General features: G+C 53.7%; 1 protein-coding gene and 1 non-coding gene across 4 annotated transcripts in view; both read right to left on the bottom strand.

The window, feature by feature from the left end:
- Nucleotides 1-494: 494 nt before the first annotated feature.
- The window catches only part of Rcc2 (regulator of chromosome condensation 2), a 22819-nt gene continuing 8286 nt past the window's right edge, over nt 495-15027 (bottom strand). For all 3 annotated transcript variants that reach the window (NM_001427820.1, XM_039111332.2, XM_039111333.1), the window contains 10 exons: nt 13290-13433; nt 11309-11440; nt 10854-10942; nt 9956-10070; nt 7629-7795; nt 6260-6440; nt 5935-6040; nt 5063-5135; nt 3107-3184; nt 495-2592 (listed from right to left, as the gene is read on the bottom strand). In NM_001427820.1, the coding sequence (NP_001414749.1) occupies nt 2488-2592; nt 3107-3184; nt 5063-5135; nt 5935-6040; nt 6260-6440; nt 7629-7795; nt 9956-10070; nt 10854-10942; nt 11309-11440; nt 13290-13433 (1190 nt within the window). In that variant the 3' untranslated portion in view covers nt 495-2487. The remainder of the gene's footprint in view (nt 2593-3106; nt 3185-5062; nt 5136-5934; nt 6041-6259; nt 6441-7628; nt 7796-9955; nt 10071-10853; nt 10943-11308; nt 11441-13289; nt 13434-15027) is intronic.
- On the bottom strand, nt 3828-3957 carry LOC120103272 (small nucleolar RNA SNORA15). The gene has a single exon (XR_005505351.1). It is a non-coding gene; the product is annotated as a small nucleolar RNA SNORA15 (small nucleolar RNA).

The following is a 15027-nucleotide window of genomic DNA, read 5'->3' as shown; positions in this document are numbered from 1 at the left end:
GTCAGAGGGGAAGAAACTTCAGACGCAGAGAACTAGAACCACATTAAACTACAAGTATCATGGGGCTGGGCTGTAGCCGGATTAGCACTGTGGGTTAGTTGGTACTCCTTTAACTGCCCAGGTACTGAAGTGCAAGTCGAGGAATGTCAACCAGCCCCGGTTAGCAATGCTTAACCTAGGGCTGAACAATGCTGGGTACTGGGAAAGCGGAGGCAGGCGGCCAGCCTGGGCTACATGAGATTTTGTGGGCCAACCACAAAAACCAAAACCAGCTCCTAAGCTGGGACCATGAGTGTTTCGGGGCTGTGTCCAACGCTAGTTGGGAAGCCCTGGGCCTCTATCCCATCGGCTGGTCATGGCTCTGTGCACCTTCCTAGGCCAGCATGAAGCTCTCCGGGGGTTGCCTTCACCCTCTTGGTCACATTTGAGGCATGTGCACAGAAAGGGCTGGGGACGCGCTCCATGCTACTGAAGAGGAAACACGAAAGCCAAGGCAGAGTAAACAATGACGCCGTTTATTTAAAATGTTTACTCCAAGAAATATAGATATAAAAAAAAATTAGACAATAACAGCACTAAACCAGGCACCTTCGACCGAATCCCATCCTCGTCCACTCCCTCTGCGCTACGCTTTCTCGATGACCAGAAAATTTCAGAGCCCCTGGGAGGCCAGAATGGTTCCTACCCAGGGCTTCCCACCTTGAGTTTCTGGTGGGAAAGCTCAGGTGAGAATTTTAGCCTGAAGGGAGGGGGGCTGTGGCCAGGCACAGGACTCTCTACCCATAAGACACTTTCTGCTCACCCACTGCAGGGCTCCAGCCAAGGGGACTGACTGCTGGCTTTAGGTTTGCTCCCTGGAAGATGAGCCTAGTTCAGCTCAGGGCTACTGTGTCCTCAATCCTCTTGGTGACCACACGACTAACTCCAGGAGACCCCCAGGACAGAAGGAGCAGACCCTGAACAGCACACGCCAGACAGAGACCAGGAAAGGCTCCGGTCCCGCACGTGGCAGTGACCGGTGTCAGTGGCAGGGGTGATGTCTAGGGTGACCTGGGCAAAGCAGGTTAGTTTTGCAGAAGCTCTGCCACTACAGAAGCTGTCTCTGGACTAGAGTTGGACATGTGACGGGAGACAGAGAGAACGCGGACCCTTTCCGGCAGGCCGGGTCACTGGCCGAGACAGACACCTTGCAAAGCCAGAAGCTGCTGTGCAGCATTGGGGCAGGGGAAGCAACAGACCAGGTCATTTTTGGCATTTTAACACAGAGACGAGCGTCACAACAGCAAAAGCAAAACCATGAATCTCAAGGCCAGAATCTTGACTTTCCCATCCACCCCACCTCACACTTGGATCCTTAGCCCCCTTCCCCCAAGCACCACCGAACTAATCCTAGTTAAAGCAGTCAAACCAGCCCAGACCCTCCGGAAACCAAGGCCCCAGCCCGAGCTGCCGTCATACTCGGGCCCAGTGAGGAGGATCCGGGAAAGGCACCTTGGAACTCAGCCACAAAGTCAATGCCAGGATGGGCTCGGCAGAGGGCACTTGTGGGGATGTGGTGACAGTCTGAACTGACACGCAGGGCAGGGAATTTCATCAGGAATCCCAACTATTTGGTACCAGAGCCAAGCAAACGCAAGCAGCGGCCAGAGAACACTGAGGCTGGGAGAACAATGGCCAAGTCTCAGGATAGGGTGGCCATCCCAGGCAGAGGGGACAGCAGGAGCAGACAGGCAAAGCGCAAAGGCGGCAACTGCGGGTCACAGAGGACTGAGAACACATTTGACTGCTAGCTGACCAATCTCTAACTGCCCACCCCATACCCCATGGTCCCCATTCTCATTTGGACTTGAGAGCTAAAGGAGATACAAATGGCTAAACACAGACCCCAGAGCCCCACCAGGGGGAGATGGCTGGTTCTACAAATGCTTCAGCCAAAAGGCCCACATGGGCCTTGCAGACAGCAAGCCAGCAATAGCTATGGGGGAGAGGGGGTCAGAGGGCAGGTGGGTGGGCCCACAAGCAAGTGACTGGTCTCTCACAGCGGGCAGGCAGGGATTGGCCTAGCTGCTGCTGGTTCCTGGAAGGGCCGTTTCTGTCTGGGAGAGTGGCAATCCCTCTCCCATGTGGCGCCCACTCGGATCACAATGCTAATTATGGCTGGAATGGGAGGGCTGCACAAGGGTACTCGAGAGAGGGGAGAAAAGAAATACAACTTAAAAAAAAACCTAAACCGCCCGGAGCTCCTGCCTGTCTCGTAGAAAGGCAAGCTGGCTATGAGCAAATGTTTTAATCAACGTTGAGGGAAAACACTTTGGAAAGCATACAGAAAAGGTAGTTAACGTTGAATCGCTTGGAAACGGAACCTCAGGGAGGCTAACCCAATGCACCCTTGGTCAACTTTTGCTTCCTAAATTCCTTGTCTGACGTCTGGTCCCAGTGCACGTGGGAATGACAGCTGCCACGAGGGGAGTGCCGGCCTGCTGCTGCTCAGAGCGTGCGTGGGGTGTACTCAGGCAGCCTCTGCAGCCTCTCCTTCTCAGCCTCGCTCTCATCTCGTGCTATCACCAATGAATGTGAATAGCCCATGGCCACCTGCAGAAACAAACAGGTACATCATGTATGTCTGATATCATGTGCTGGCCTGGCTCAATCAGGGTCTGCATGAAGGGAAACCCTTTCCTCCCCACTAACCCAAGCCCCACCCCCAGGCCCACAGGAAGCTCAAAGAACCTTTACTGGGGTGTAGCTCCACATTGTACTTGCCACCAAACACATGCCAAATGTATTGTCTGTTCAGGGACTAGTCCCTGGTCCTAGCCCAGTGGCAAGGATCCCAGTTTGGGAGGACGGGTAGTGTGTGATGACCACAGCACCCGGAAGTTCACCAGGGTCTGGCTAGCTTTCTTTCTTTCTTTTTTTTTCTTTTCTTTTTTTCAGAGCTGGGGACCGAACCCAGGGCCTTGTGCTTGCTAGGCAAGCACTCTACCACTGAGCCAAATCCCCAACCCCCTGGCTAGCTTTCTCTCTGCCTTTCTGCTGCTGAGGAGGGACGTACCCTTCCCACATGCTACACAAGCACAGACACAAACAGTGGGACGCCTCTCACCTGTTCGGAGAAGATGCCATCCAGAGTCTTCACCTCCTGAGCTGCAGTAGAAGACTTGGGCTTGTGGTCCCCATATCCCTACAGAGATGACAAGAAGTGATGACAAATACGGCCTGTGGCATGTTCCCACAGAAGGGAAGTAAGTGTGTGTCTTCCGGTATACCAGCCACCGTGGGTTATGGGACAAAGTGTGCAGATCCTTTGGTGACAGTGCCCACAGCGGTCAGGCCTACACAATCCTAAGCAACATGTTACAACATGCCCAACACATCCTGGCCCTGACAGCCCTTGACCCAAGAACTGCTGGGGAGCACTGGGCCGCAAGGGCAGCTCCTCCAGGCTCGTCCCTTCTTGGCCGAGGCTCCCAAGCACACTGGGATACAGAGTTCAGGAGGTTTTAGACATTGGGTTTTTTGTGTTTTGGTATTTTGCCTGCGTCTATGACTGAGCACCACGTGTGTGCTCAGTATCTACCTAGGCCAGAAGTGGGTGTTGGGTCCCCTAGAACTGGACCTTCAGACAGTCGTGGTCACCACATAGGCTCTGGAAATCACCCTGCATCCTCCACCAGAGCAGGCAGTGCTCTTGACCGCTGAGCCATCTCGAGCCCCCAAAGATCAATAGTATTTTTTAAGCAGGGGCTTGCTATAGAGCCCGGGCTGACCTGTAAGCCCCAATGCCACTGACGCTCTACTGTGAAGACCATTTCTTTTTCTTTCCTACTTGTACTCACTTGTGATGGTGATATACCATAAACTACAGCATATCGGTCATCTTAAAGGAAGACTTTACTCTTGCATGGTGTCTGGCTGTGTAAATTATTGACTAAAGAACACAGTATTCAGCCATGCCTGTGAAGACCATTTCTGATGGTCTCCAAAACTACCCATCAGTCAAGTGTAGTGGCGAACACCTTTAACCTCAATACTTGGGAGGCTGAGGCAGGCAGACCTCTGTTGAGGCTAGCCTGATCTACAGTGTGAGTTCCAAGCCAGCCACAGCTACATGATGAGTTGCTATCTTTGGGGGGTAGGGGTGGGGGTTGGGGTGGGTGCAGCATCCATCCTTCTCTGAGAAAAGAGAAACAGAGGAAGGCCCACAGTTGCTCTGCTGCCTTACAAGGGGTCCCTTGGAGCTCAGTGACATCTTGAGGGACAAGGACAGAGCCCTGCTCTGCTGGGTCCCATGAGAAAACTTCCACTCCCAAAAGGATGATAAAGTAAGAAAATGGATGAAATGTCAGGGCCAGGCCAGTGTGGTGGCATAGACCTTTAATGCCAGCGCTTGGGAAGCAGAGGTAGGTGGACGGATCTCTGTAAGTTCAAAGCCAGCCTGGTCTGCAAAATGAGTTCCCAGATAGCCAGGGCTACAGAGAAACCCTGTCTCAAACCAAAACAAAACAGAGTCAAGGGCCAGACCACACTGAGTGTGCAGTCCTGGCCACAGGAGATACACAAAACTCAGTCAACCTTGGCCTCCTCACAAAGGTTAAAGTGCACTGAGCTCTGGAACCTATGGGCAGGACATCTGGACAGAAAGCAGTAAGGGCAGTGGCTTCCGCCCTTACTCCAGTCTTTGGGGCTGAGAACAAACTAGTAACCCGATCTGGGGAAAATGGGAGAACAAAATCCTCCAGGGACCTGTGTGGCTGGCCTAAGGACACTGACCCAGACCACAAACCGTGGCCCGTCTGCCTACGAAGCACAAAGTCACAGGCACCAGGGCGACGCACGCAGCTTAGGACGACACTGCTTCCTGGGAGTGTGGACAATGCCCAACTGCAGGAACATGTCTGGCCACATAGCTGCCATCCTTTCTACATACAGCATGGGCAGCAACAGCCAGGAGAGTCTTAACACTTAAAACCAAATGTGACCGACTGTTGGGACAGTCCTTAGTGACAAGGACAGTGCCCACCCATCCGCATCCCTGTTCCCAGGCCCTGCCATGGCTCACCAATTCCCCGAAGGTTGGTGATGGGCCCCAGCTGATGGTACTCTCGTCGGCCGCTACGATGATGCTGCTCTTCCTGCAAATGGGCAGATGCTGTTACCATCCCCTCAGAGACCAGGACACTCACTTCCCACTGTGACACACCCACCTCTATCCTGCTAACTCAGTACTGAGTGGCTCTTCCCGGACAGGGATGGGCCACAGTTGTTTGCAGATCAATACTCACTGCCTATATCTGTCCTGGGGCTTTCAGAGGGAGATCCTCTGGGATGGGGACAGACAGGGATGCAAGGACCAGGAAGCAATAACTCAGAGCCAAGTTAACTCATACACATTACATTTATCACCTCTAAGTACTGGGTGATTCAGTAGGTGTCCTTCACTAAGAATAAAATGTTCCAGGCTGGAGAGATGGCTCAGCGGTTAAGAGCCCCGACTGCTCTTCCAGAGGTCCTGAGTTCAATTCCCAGCAACCACATGGTGGCTCACAACCATCTGTAATGGGATCTGATGCGCTTTCTTCTGGTGTGTCTGAAGACAGCAGTATATATAAGCAGTGTACTTATATATAATAAATAAATTAAAATAAATAAATAAAAAGTTCCTCTCTCCTCCAGCGGTGCTAACAAATTAAAAGCCTACAGTTTCCAAGCTGAGGGAAAACTGCCAACCTCTACTTTTTTTCTCCCAAAACTTTCAAAATTACTTTCTGTGAAGGAAGGAGCCACCACCTGTCCTAGCATCTACCAAGCCTGAACTCTCCTGTCTCCCACATTTTGGGGTTTGGTGTCTCCTATGTCTAGCCAGGAAGACCCAGACCAGCTGGCACAGAGCACCCCACACTCACACCACGTGCCCCAGAGACAGCCCCTTACCCGCAGGCAAGGCTCCGGATCCGCCAGCCACAGAGGTCCTGCACGGCTTTTGGGTACATGGTAGACTCTCGAGAAGTATTGGTAGCCCCCCAGAAAAACAGCCCCCCTGGAAAAAAAGCAAAACACAGCAGTGTCACGAGTAAGCATCATCAGAGAACACCAAGGTTGAGGGACAGCTGCTCAAAAGGACACCGCAGAGAAGGAGCCAGGGAGGGACGGACACGGCTGTGGGCTGTGGGGACAGCTATCCCCAGGAGGGAAACCCTGCACCTGGCTGGCTCCAACCGCGGGGACCTAAGAAGTTGGAGAGGGTGCAGGCACTGACCCACTTCACTGACAGCAAAGGAGCAGGTGTAGCCGGCATAGATCTGGGTTGCACCACGTCCCGGGAAATCGAAGAGCTTCACCAGGCGAGGTACCATCTCATCCTTCTGCTCGGCATGGCCCAGCCGGCCGTAGCCACCAAAGCCCCAGGAGAAGACTCGCTTCTGTGAATCCAGGACCAGCTGCAGTGAGAGGAGACACAAGGCTGAGACGCATGGGCCACTGCTTCTGACCACAGGGTCTGGGACAGCAGCAGGAAGCAAAGGAGTCCCATAGCCTATACATGGCAGCCAGCAGGGCCAGTGTGCACTCTCTTTATGAGGGTGCGATCTTCCTTTCTCTCTCTTTAAATGCAGAAGACAAATGGCTGTCTGTGGGTGACAACACTGTCTAAATTGTAGAAACAGGAGGGAAGGCTGCCGTCGCCGCTCTGCGCTTGCCTGCCACAGGTGCACACAGGTGAGGCAGGCAGATGTGCCAGCTGTTTATAATCTGCCTTGTCTTTTGCCTCTGAGGTTTCATACTGAAATAAACCCTGCAAATGGGCAACTAGCTACCTCGGCATGGGACGGAAGGTGTGCAGGTCAGGGCGACAACACTCGCCCCAGGCTCCGTACCCAGCACTGCAAAACACACAACACAGGAGACAGGAGAGAGCAGTGTGCTGATTTATGGACTTGCAGGCTTGGGACACCTGCATTTAATCCACTGAGCACCACCAAGCAGGCAAGAGGCTCAGCTCTGGGGCTCAGCCCTTGGCCTTCTTTCTCCTGCCAAAGTGAAAGGCCCAGACCAGGCCCACTGATTCTCAACCGGAGACCATGAAGGGCACATACCCATTACCCAGAGAACCAGCAAGTTCCAAGGACAGCCAGGGCCACACTCAGACCCCGTCTTAAAAACAAAGCAAAAATAACCACAACACCACCAAAGCAAACCAGAGGGTCCAGCAGGTGAAGGTCCTTGCTTTGCAGGGCTGATGACTGACATTTGACTCCTGAGACATAGGTGGAAGAAAAGTATCCTCTGACTTAACACACACCCACACTATGAGCACATGTGCACATGCCAAAAAAAGGAGCTCACAAACAGCACATGCACGCATGTTCTTCCAGTCATTCTGCTAGGGACCTTAAGGAGACACCGCAACAGGTAACCAGTCACACCCTATGTGTTGCGTACAAGTGGCACAGACACATACATGTACCCTCAGTGGTAGGGTGCAGACACATACATGTATACTCAGGTTTGCATGTTGTCTGTTGAGGAAAGGATATCCTGATGGGAGACTCACTCAGCACTCAGCTAAATGACATAGCTTGAGTAAAACCAATCTATACCAGCTCGGCTCTTAAAAATACAAGGCTTACTGTGTGGTTAGCGCCACAGGCTACGTCTCGAACCACCACGTTGGGGACAGGCAAAATCTGCCCGTCCTTGGTCTTCTCGATGAAGATGGCCACTCTCCGGGGCACCAGCTCACAATCATACTCTATCCTCTGCGCCCGGGCGATGAACTTCCCATCTGAGTTGTGTCCTGGGGTAAGCACAACAGGCTGTCAGTTACGAAGACACAGGCCCAGGACTCCACTGTGCCCCTGCCCAGTTGCTCACAAGATGGTAGGTAACACAGGGCATTCTTTAAACATGCATAGAAAACAAGGACCCCCTATGCCACAGGCTGTAACTTAGGAAAACCCTGTATGTGTTCACATGGATGGGGAGGTAAAGGAGACTGTGCCCCCTCCTGTGGCTGAGGGTCACAACAGTGCGCAGCTCACACCTGAAGGACAGTTTCCCAGGTAGCGGAGCACTGAGGACCAGTAGTAGGGAAAGGGGGACAAGATGATTCAGTGTACAATTCTCTACTTCTACCTACAAATTAGCAGTGATTTAAGCAACCTGCAAAGGACATAAAAACCTGGAATTCGCAAACCACGCTCGAGAAGTCACGACAGACCAGGCAGCCTGGCACATCCCAGGCATGCTCCAACCCAGCACCGCACCAAGTCTGATCCTGGACCACATGCCTGTGGCCCAAGAACCCAGCCCTCTCTGGCTTCTTGCACTGGTAGTGTATGCCAGCTCTTGGGACACAGAGGCAGAAGAGCAGGAAGCAAAGGCCATCCTCGGTTACACAGGAAATCTGAAGCTAGCTCTGACTACATTGACTACATGAACTGTCTCAAAAAAAAAGCAAATTGGATATGGCCTGGTGGCCCGCACCTTTTAACCGCAGTACTCAGAGGCAGGTGGATCGGACTGGAGCCAGTCTGGTCTACACAACAAGTTCTAGGCCAGCTGGAGATACGCAGTGAGACACAGTCTCAAAAAAGCCACCAAACAAATATAAACAGAACTACCAAACAACAAAACAAGTCAGGAGGCCCAGTCCGGACTGGTAGCCAGGATGCTGGCTGCTTATAGACCAGACACCCTCAGTCCCTGCCCAGGCAGCAGCACTGCTCTAACCACCTGCAGGGCCCTGTCCTGCAATCATGTCTGAATTCTAAAAGCAGTGTCTGAACAGAGACAAGAACAGAACGGGGGGATTAGGCTTGTGTTTTGTTTTTGGAGACAACTTTCATTCCGAGACCCCGACTCGCCTGTAACCCACCCTGGAACCTGCGACAGTCCTGCCTCTGGCCCTCAGAGGCTGGGACCACAGGTGTCCAGCCTGCCTCAGAGTGAACTGCCGAGTTCAGAACGAGAGGTTCTGTAGATGCAGGCGCAGCCAGGTCCCTTACTAGACTTCAACGAGAATTCGGTAGGAGGCAGTGCACACTGTACTTAACTGTCCCTCCAAAACCACTCCACATTTACCATCCAACTGCCAAGATTAAGTCCCCAAAGGCAAACAGGCCGGCTGCAGCAGGAGGCTTGTCTGAGTAGCAGAGAAGCTGCACACACAACAGAAACACACTTCCTGTACTAGGCCTGGGTATGGCAGGAGGCTCGCCTGTGGCCATGGAAACCGTTTATCCACAGCCCTGAGAACTCCCTGGCAACCAGCAGTGATGTGCGTAAGGGGCCGGTCCTCCGTATCCACTCTGACTTGAGGTATATTTAGTTCCACAGAGTCACTGTTCCTGCAGTCTAAGGCCAGTGCAGTGCTCTGCTTCTATTTATATCCTCCCATCTGCGCACTTCTCATGACGCCAAGACCCAGCAACCCAGATCCCGGACTGCTGCAGGCTCTTCAGACACCAGGAGGTGGCGCCCACACCTCACCTCCTGCTCAGGACTGCAGAAAGCACCAGGAAGAACTGGCTGGGAGTCAGAGGGGAAAGGAAAATGGAGATCTTGCATGGCAAGCTCTAACAGGCCTGCTCACTTCTCTTCTGCTCTGTGCAGTGCGGAGTCCAGTGGGGTGAGGGATGAGCTGCTTGTCTGGCCAGAATTTCAAACAGAACCACCTCAGTCTTAGGTAATTCTCACTTCCAATAAAGGCTCATTTCTATCCGTGAACCCGGATGAAGGGGGCTGAGCTTTTGTCCTTCTGCCTGAGACTGACACAAATGGATTTCCAAGCCAGACTCAGCCCCGAGCCTTCACTGACCCCTCTAACCTGTGAGTTAACCGCAAGCTGCTGAGCCCGAGATGCTGCTGTCTGGATCAATCACAAGCACAGCCCCAGCTGCCTTCTGGCTCCACACTGACAGTGAGATCACAGAGCTTTTAAGAAAGAGACCCATACCCAGTTGGCCATATTCAGGGCACCCGAAGGAGTAGAGGTTCCCTTTACAGTCCATCAGCATGCTGAACTCTGCCCCGCAGGCCATCTTGGTAATTGGCTGCCCATTGTACATAATCTGCAAAGAGAAGACAGCCAACTTTCAGCTCGACAAGTCTCTTCCTCAATCTGCCCCGGCATGGAACAGTGGCCGCTCGCAACAGTGGACTCCGAAGTTCAGGAGCTGCCACTCAAGCGGACGGTATCCATGAGCTCAGAGTACCAGGACTCCTAACTGCTGGCAACCCCCACCCTGCCTGGACAGCAGAGGCTGAGGTTAACATCATCTGGCGATTCAACCACAGGGACGGACAGTGCAAACCCAAGTGACCCCACCAAAGGTCACTTCTGGGGCAAACACTGCTATTAGGTTCAACTTGAGGAATAACAAGCCCCCCCAGACCCCAGTTCATCCGCAGAGCTCAGTCAGTAAGGCGGGAGCCAGGTGTGAAACGGCTCAAATAAGGAAGGACAAAGACAGGGGGTGAGTGGCAGGCTGGTCCCACAACACAAGGTTGGTCAGAAACCAAATGCAAAACCCAGGAAAGGCCAGACCTCAGCCCAGACAAAAGCAGCAAGCATTTAACCCGGTGGTCCAGGGGAACCTGGTGCTTGGGCTCCTTCCTTCCTTGCTCACTCTCGCACCCAACTGCACTGCAGCTACAAGGTTCAGCTCCCCACCCTCCCACCCCCCAACAACCGCTGGCCTCAGGAGCAAGACAGGTTGGCTGTGTCTGCAGGGAGAAGAGACCTGGCACCCCCACTCCTGGGCTGACACACACACAGGTTCTCTTCTCCACCTTCCCTGGCAAAGCATCACTTCTCAAACTGCCCAGTCCACAGCCCACAGCCTTGCTGATACCTGGGCAGGACTTGGAACAGCATCTGTCTGGTTCCCGAGGCCCAGCTGCCCCATCTTATTCTCTCCGAAGGCGAAGACAGAGCCAGTATCTGAAAGGAGAGACAAATAAGGACAGAAAAGGATTTAAGGGCGGATGGTTTCAACTGGACTTGGATCAAAGCTTTGCAAACAGTTCACCTACCAGGCCAAGCACGGCTGTGTGTCTGTCCATCCCAAGGACAAGAGTGCAGAACTGAGCTGAGCCCTGCCACACACAGGCCCTGGTCTGGGCTCCCAGGGCCACCGTAGCCCTCTCACTGCCTTCAGCAAGTAACCAGCTAACTGACCAACCGCCTGACTAACTGCCTGGCTAACTAACCAACCACCTCGCTAACTCACCAAGCATCATCTTTCTGTCACTCACTCCCAGACCATCTTTGGAGCCTTTCGCCATAGTTGAGGAAGAGCCTTCTTACCTGTTAACGCCAGGGTGTGGTTGCGCCCACACGCAGCCAGCACAATTGCCTCATGGCTGAGAGCCTCGATGAGTCTGGGGGCTTCCACCCTCTTGGTATCACCATGGCCCAGCTGCCCCTTTTCATTCCGACCTGCAAGGAGATCACCGCAGGCCAGGTAAGCAGTGCAAGGACAGGCTGGGGCGGTCCCACGCTCGTCCCTCGTAAACCATTCACAAACCCTAACAGCTACTCTCCCCAGCCAGGGGAGCTGGGCCCCATGAGATGGGCCACCCCAACTATATCCCAACAGAGAGTGGTCAGCTTAGGACCATCCCAATACAGCCCCAGCCTCTGCTACTCCAGGCAATGCTTGGTGTAACCTGGGTGCTCCACAGGCCTCAAGCTCCAGAATCAGTTTCCATTCCCAATAGTGGCTGGGAACAGTCCCCTCCTTCTCAGGGAGTCTGATGCGCCTACTGTTGGTCATATCTACTTATCTATTCCCCACTCCTCCCACACACCTGTTAGAAGACCCCCATGAACACTCATGACAAGGGACAGGCCTGCTCTCAACATAAATACAAGCAGGGACAGTCCCTGTGAAGGCCTTCACAGTGCACTGGAGTTCTAGGAGCCCTAGTTCAGCTTAGGGTGGACAAGGGGCGGGTCCCAGAACAGTCCGAGCCCTAAAATCCTACCTAGGTCCCACAGAGATACAAAACAAGATCCCACCAGAGCCCCCAGGACCCTGTCCCAGAAGAGCACACAAGAAACTCAACATAGGGATTGCACAAGGCTGCAGACTATGAGCCACAGGCCAGGTGGGCTTACACTCGTCTCCCTCAGTGTCGTGACAGCTGAGCCCTAGGCACCCGAGGGAGGCAAGCAGACCGGGTGACTGGCCTCCCTCGCAGGGGGAACTCTCACAGGAGATGTGACACCTCCTGGCAGGGCTCCACGCCCTAGCTGCTGTTCCAGGGAGCTCCCTCTCTGACTCTTGTCACAAGGTCAGTCAGCCTGAGATGCAACCTAGCACTTTGCTGTCAGTGGAAGGAGAACAGAGAGAAGTGTGTCAAGCTGGGGATACTGACATGGAAGGCCGTGGCCAGTGTTGAGGACAAAGCAGTAGGAGGACCGAAACAGAACTGGGGCAGATGTTGTATGTCACCCAAAGCCTGGGAGGATAAATTTGGGCCACACACACTTGTTAGATTTTTTTCCAACAGAATTATAAAATTAGCCAAGTGCAGAGAAGACGGCAGATGTTAATATATTTGGACTCTGGTACAGCGGTTCATGAAATTAAAAAAAAAAAAAAAAAAGGCTCAAACAGACCAAAATAAAAACAGTGTATGAACTAGAAGCCAGTCAAAGGCTAGAAACAACTCCCCCAGCTGCATGAGCCCTGAGTGTCAGATGACATGAGCCTTGGGCAATACCTCCTGGCCTACCTGCAAAAGGACAGCTGAGAGCCATCAGAATCTGGCTGAGGGAGGTGGAGACTCGGGAGGAACTGAGCGGACAATGGCCCAATCTCCGACCTGAGGCTGGGAACCACATGGGCTCAGCCGCTGTGCCTCAAGACACACCCGCCACAAAAGCCAGGGGTAGCATTTGGTTATGGGAACATGGACCTCCCTACACGAGGTGCTGAAGCAGAACAAGGGCTGGGTGAAAGGACAGATGTTGAGGACAGATGGCCAGTCTGGTCAGAGGGACAGTAGGGTCAGAAAAACCACACTTGTTTCCAAGTTCAGGAAAACGTTCACCAAGGCAGAGTCGGAGAACAGAGCCAGTGAGATGCTCCATGGGTAAAGGGACGTGCCAAGTAAGCCTGGGGCCTGGGGTCAATCCCTAAAACCCACATACATGTGGCAGTCAAGAACTGAGGTGCACGCACACACACACAATGAGCAGCCATGGATGCAGACAAAAGACAGGGCCTCTGCAGGTGGCCTCAGCCCTGCTCCAGGTCACGCCTGTCCCCACCAGCACTCACCCCAGCTCCAGAGCTTCCCTTCTGTGGTGATGAGAAGGCTGTGGGCAGCACAGGAGCCCGAAACCACGGTTCGCACCCGGACTCCTGACAGGCACCCATACCTATGGGGCCCCCACAAATTCTGACCAAGGTTGCGGTAAGCAGCTGCAAAGGGAAGAACACTCGTCAAGCACCGCAGAACACGCCGGGCAGGTTGAGGTTAATGTATCACCCAGGGGTCGCAAACACAGAAGCCTACTCAGGGGCACTGGCCTACACTAATGGCGCCAATCCCTCTCCCTCAGACCTACAAACAGCTGCTGGTCTAATCCTGCTACAGGGCAGGGCTGTGACAGAATCCTTGGGGATTCTGTCTACCCTCCTGAGTGTACCCCAGATCTCCCCATAGCCAGAAAAAGGTCTTTCTCAGTGGGCTCAGTGCCCTCCTCCTCAGAACCACCTGCTTCCTCAGAGGAAGGCCTTGATGTCATCCACCCCTGCCCGAGCGAGTCCCACCTACACCCAGGAAGCCCACACTGCTAGCCGCCTTCATTTCCCCAAGCATGTCCTCCTGGGCTTTCTGGGAGACCCACATTAGACTTCGTACTGTACTTCTGATTTGCACCCCACCTACTGCAACTGCCTCCACCATGACAGGCAGCAAGGGCCAGGCCTCACCAGGGCCTGGCCCAAGAGGTACAAGAAGCTGCCACTCCCATGTCCCTGAGGCAGGGGTGTGGCTCTTCTTTCACATCCAGAATGGTGGTGGTGGGCATCTGGGCAGCTAGCCACAATTCAGACGGCAAACCCCTCCTTCCAGTCCTCTGTGGCATACCAGGTCCCTAGCATCAGAGAGCACCCCTCAGATGCTGCAGCCGCCCCACTGAAAAGTACTTTAAAGCAAAGCCCAACAGCATCGTTAGTCCAAGGGACGAACTGAAAAGATGGCCTCCCAGGAGGTCAAAACTGAAGAGAAGCCCCAATCAGCCCTGAATCACGGAGGACAACACACACAGGGAGAAAAACCAGGGGCAGAACTGCATGCCTGCCACTGGGGAAAACCAAGCAAGCGAAGGTGGTTTTCAGGACTGTGAGCTACAGCAGTACTGGGCGTCAGCCGGAGAAAAGAAAATGGCCTGGCTCTTGAACCAGCTGGCCCAGAGGGATGGCTGCTCTCCATCATCCCTGACAGTGCCTGTCTCCTGAAGAGGGTGCCACATCAGCTACAATAACATAAGGGGGTGTTTCCTACACTAGGAACCCTCGTCCTTGTTTCAGTCAGAACCACTCAAGTCAAAGCCACAACCAGACAGTGGCCCCAGCTTCAGAGCCAGTCTGGTAGACACTAATCCCACGGTCCCAGATCCCAGGACCTGGTCCTCACCACACGCTACAGCAGGGACCACACGCTACATTAAGAGCAGAGAGCAGCAATGTCCAGCAGGGTAGGAAGGTAAGTGTCCCCTCCTCTATTTTGCCTAACAGCTCCAGGTAACAGGCTGCCTAGCCAGACCTAAGTGTTTACAACAAACAAGTAAAACCACTCACACCAACTGGGAGGCAGAGGGTGGGGTGGGCCAGGAAGCCTGTGCAGATGGAGGCAGGAGGTACCCTGGGATGGGCTAGGTTGGCAAGATGCCATGCCCCAAGTAGCCCGGTCTGCTCTGGACTAGAGGCACAGCTTCCGGGCCACAGAGAGCACCGGAAGCAGAGGGTGAGTCAGGTCAAGGCGCCCTTGCCGTATCAGCAGGGCAATGGA

Source organism: Rattus norvegicus, chromosome 5 (assembly GCF_036323735.1).
Source record: "Rattus norvegicus strain BN/NHsdMcwi chromosome 5, GRCr8, whole genome shotgun sequence".
Lineage (NCBI taxonomy): Eukaryota > Metazoa > Chordata > Mammalia > Rodentia > Muridae > Rattus > Rattus norvegicus.
Note: the sequence above shows the minus strand (reverse complement) of the source record. Positions and strands in the feature narration are given on the sequence as shown.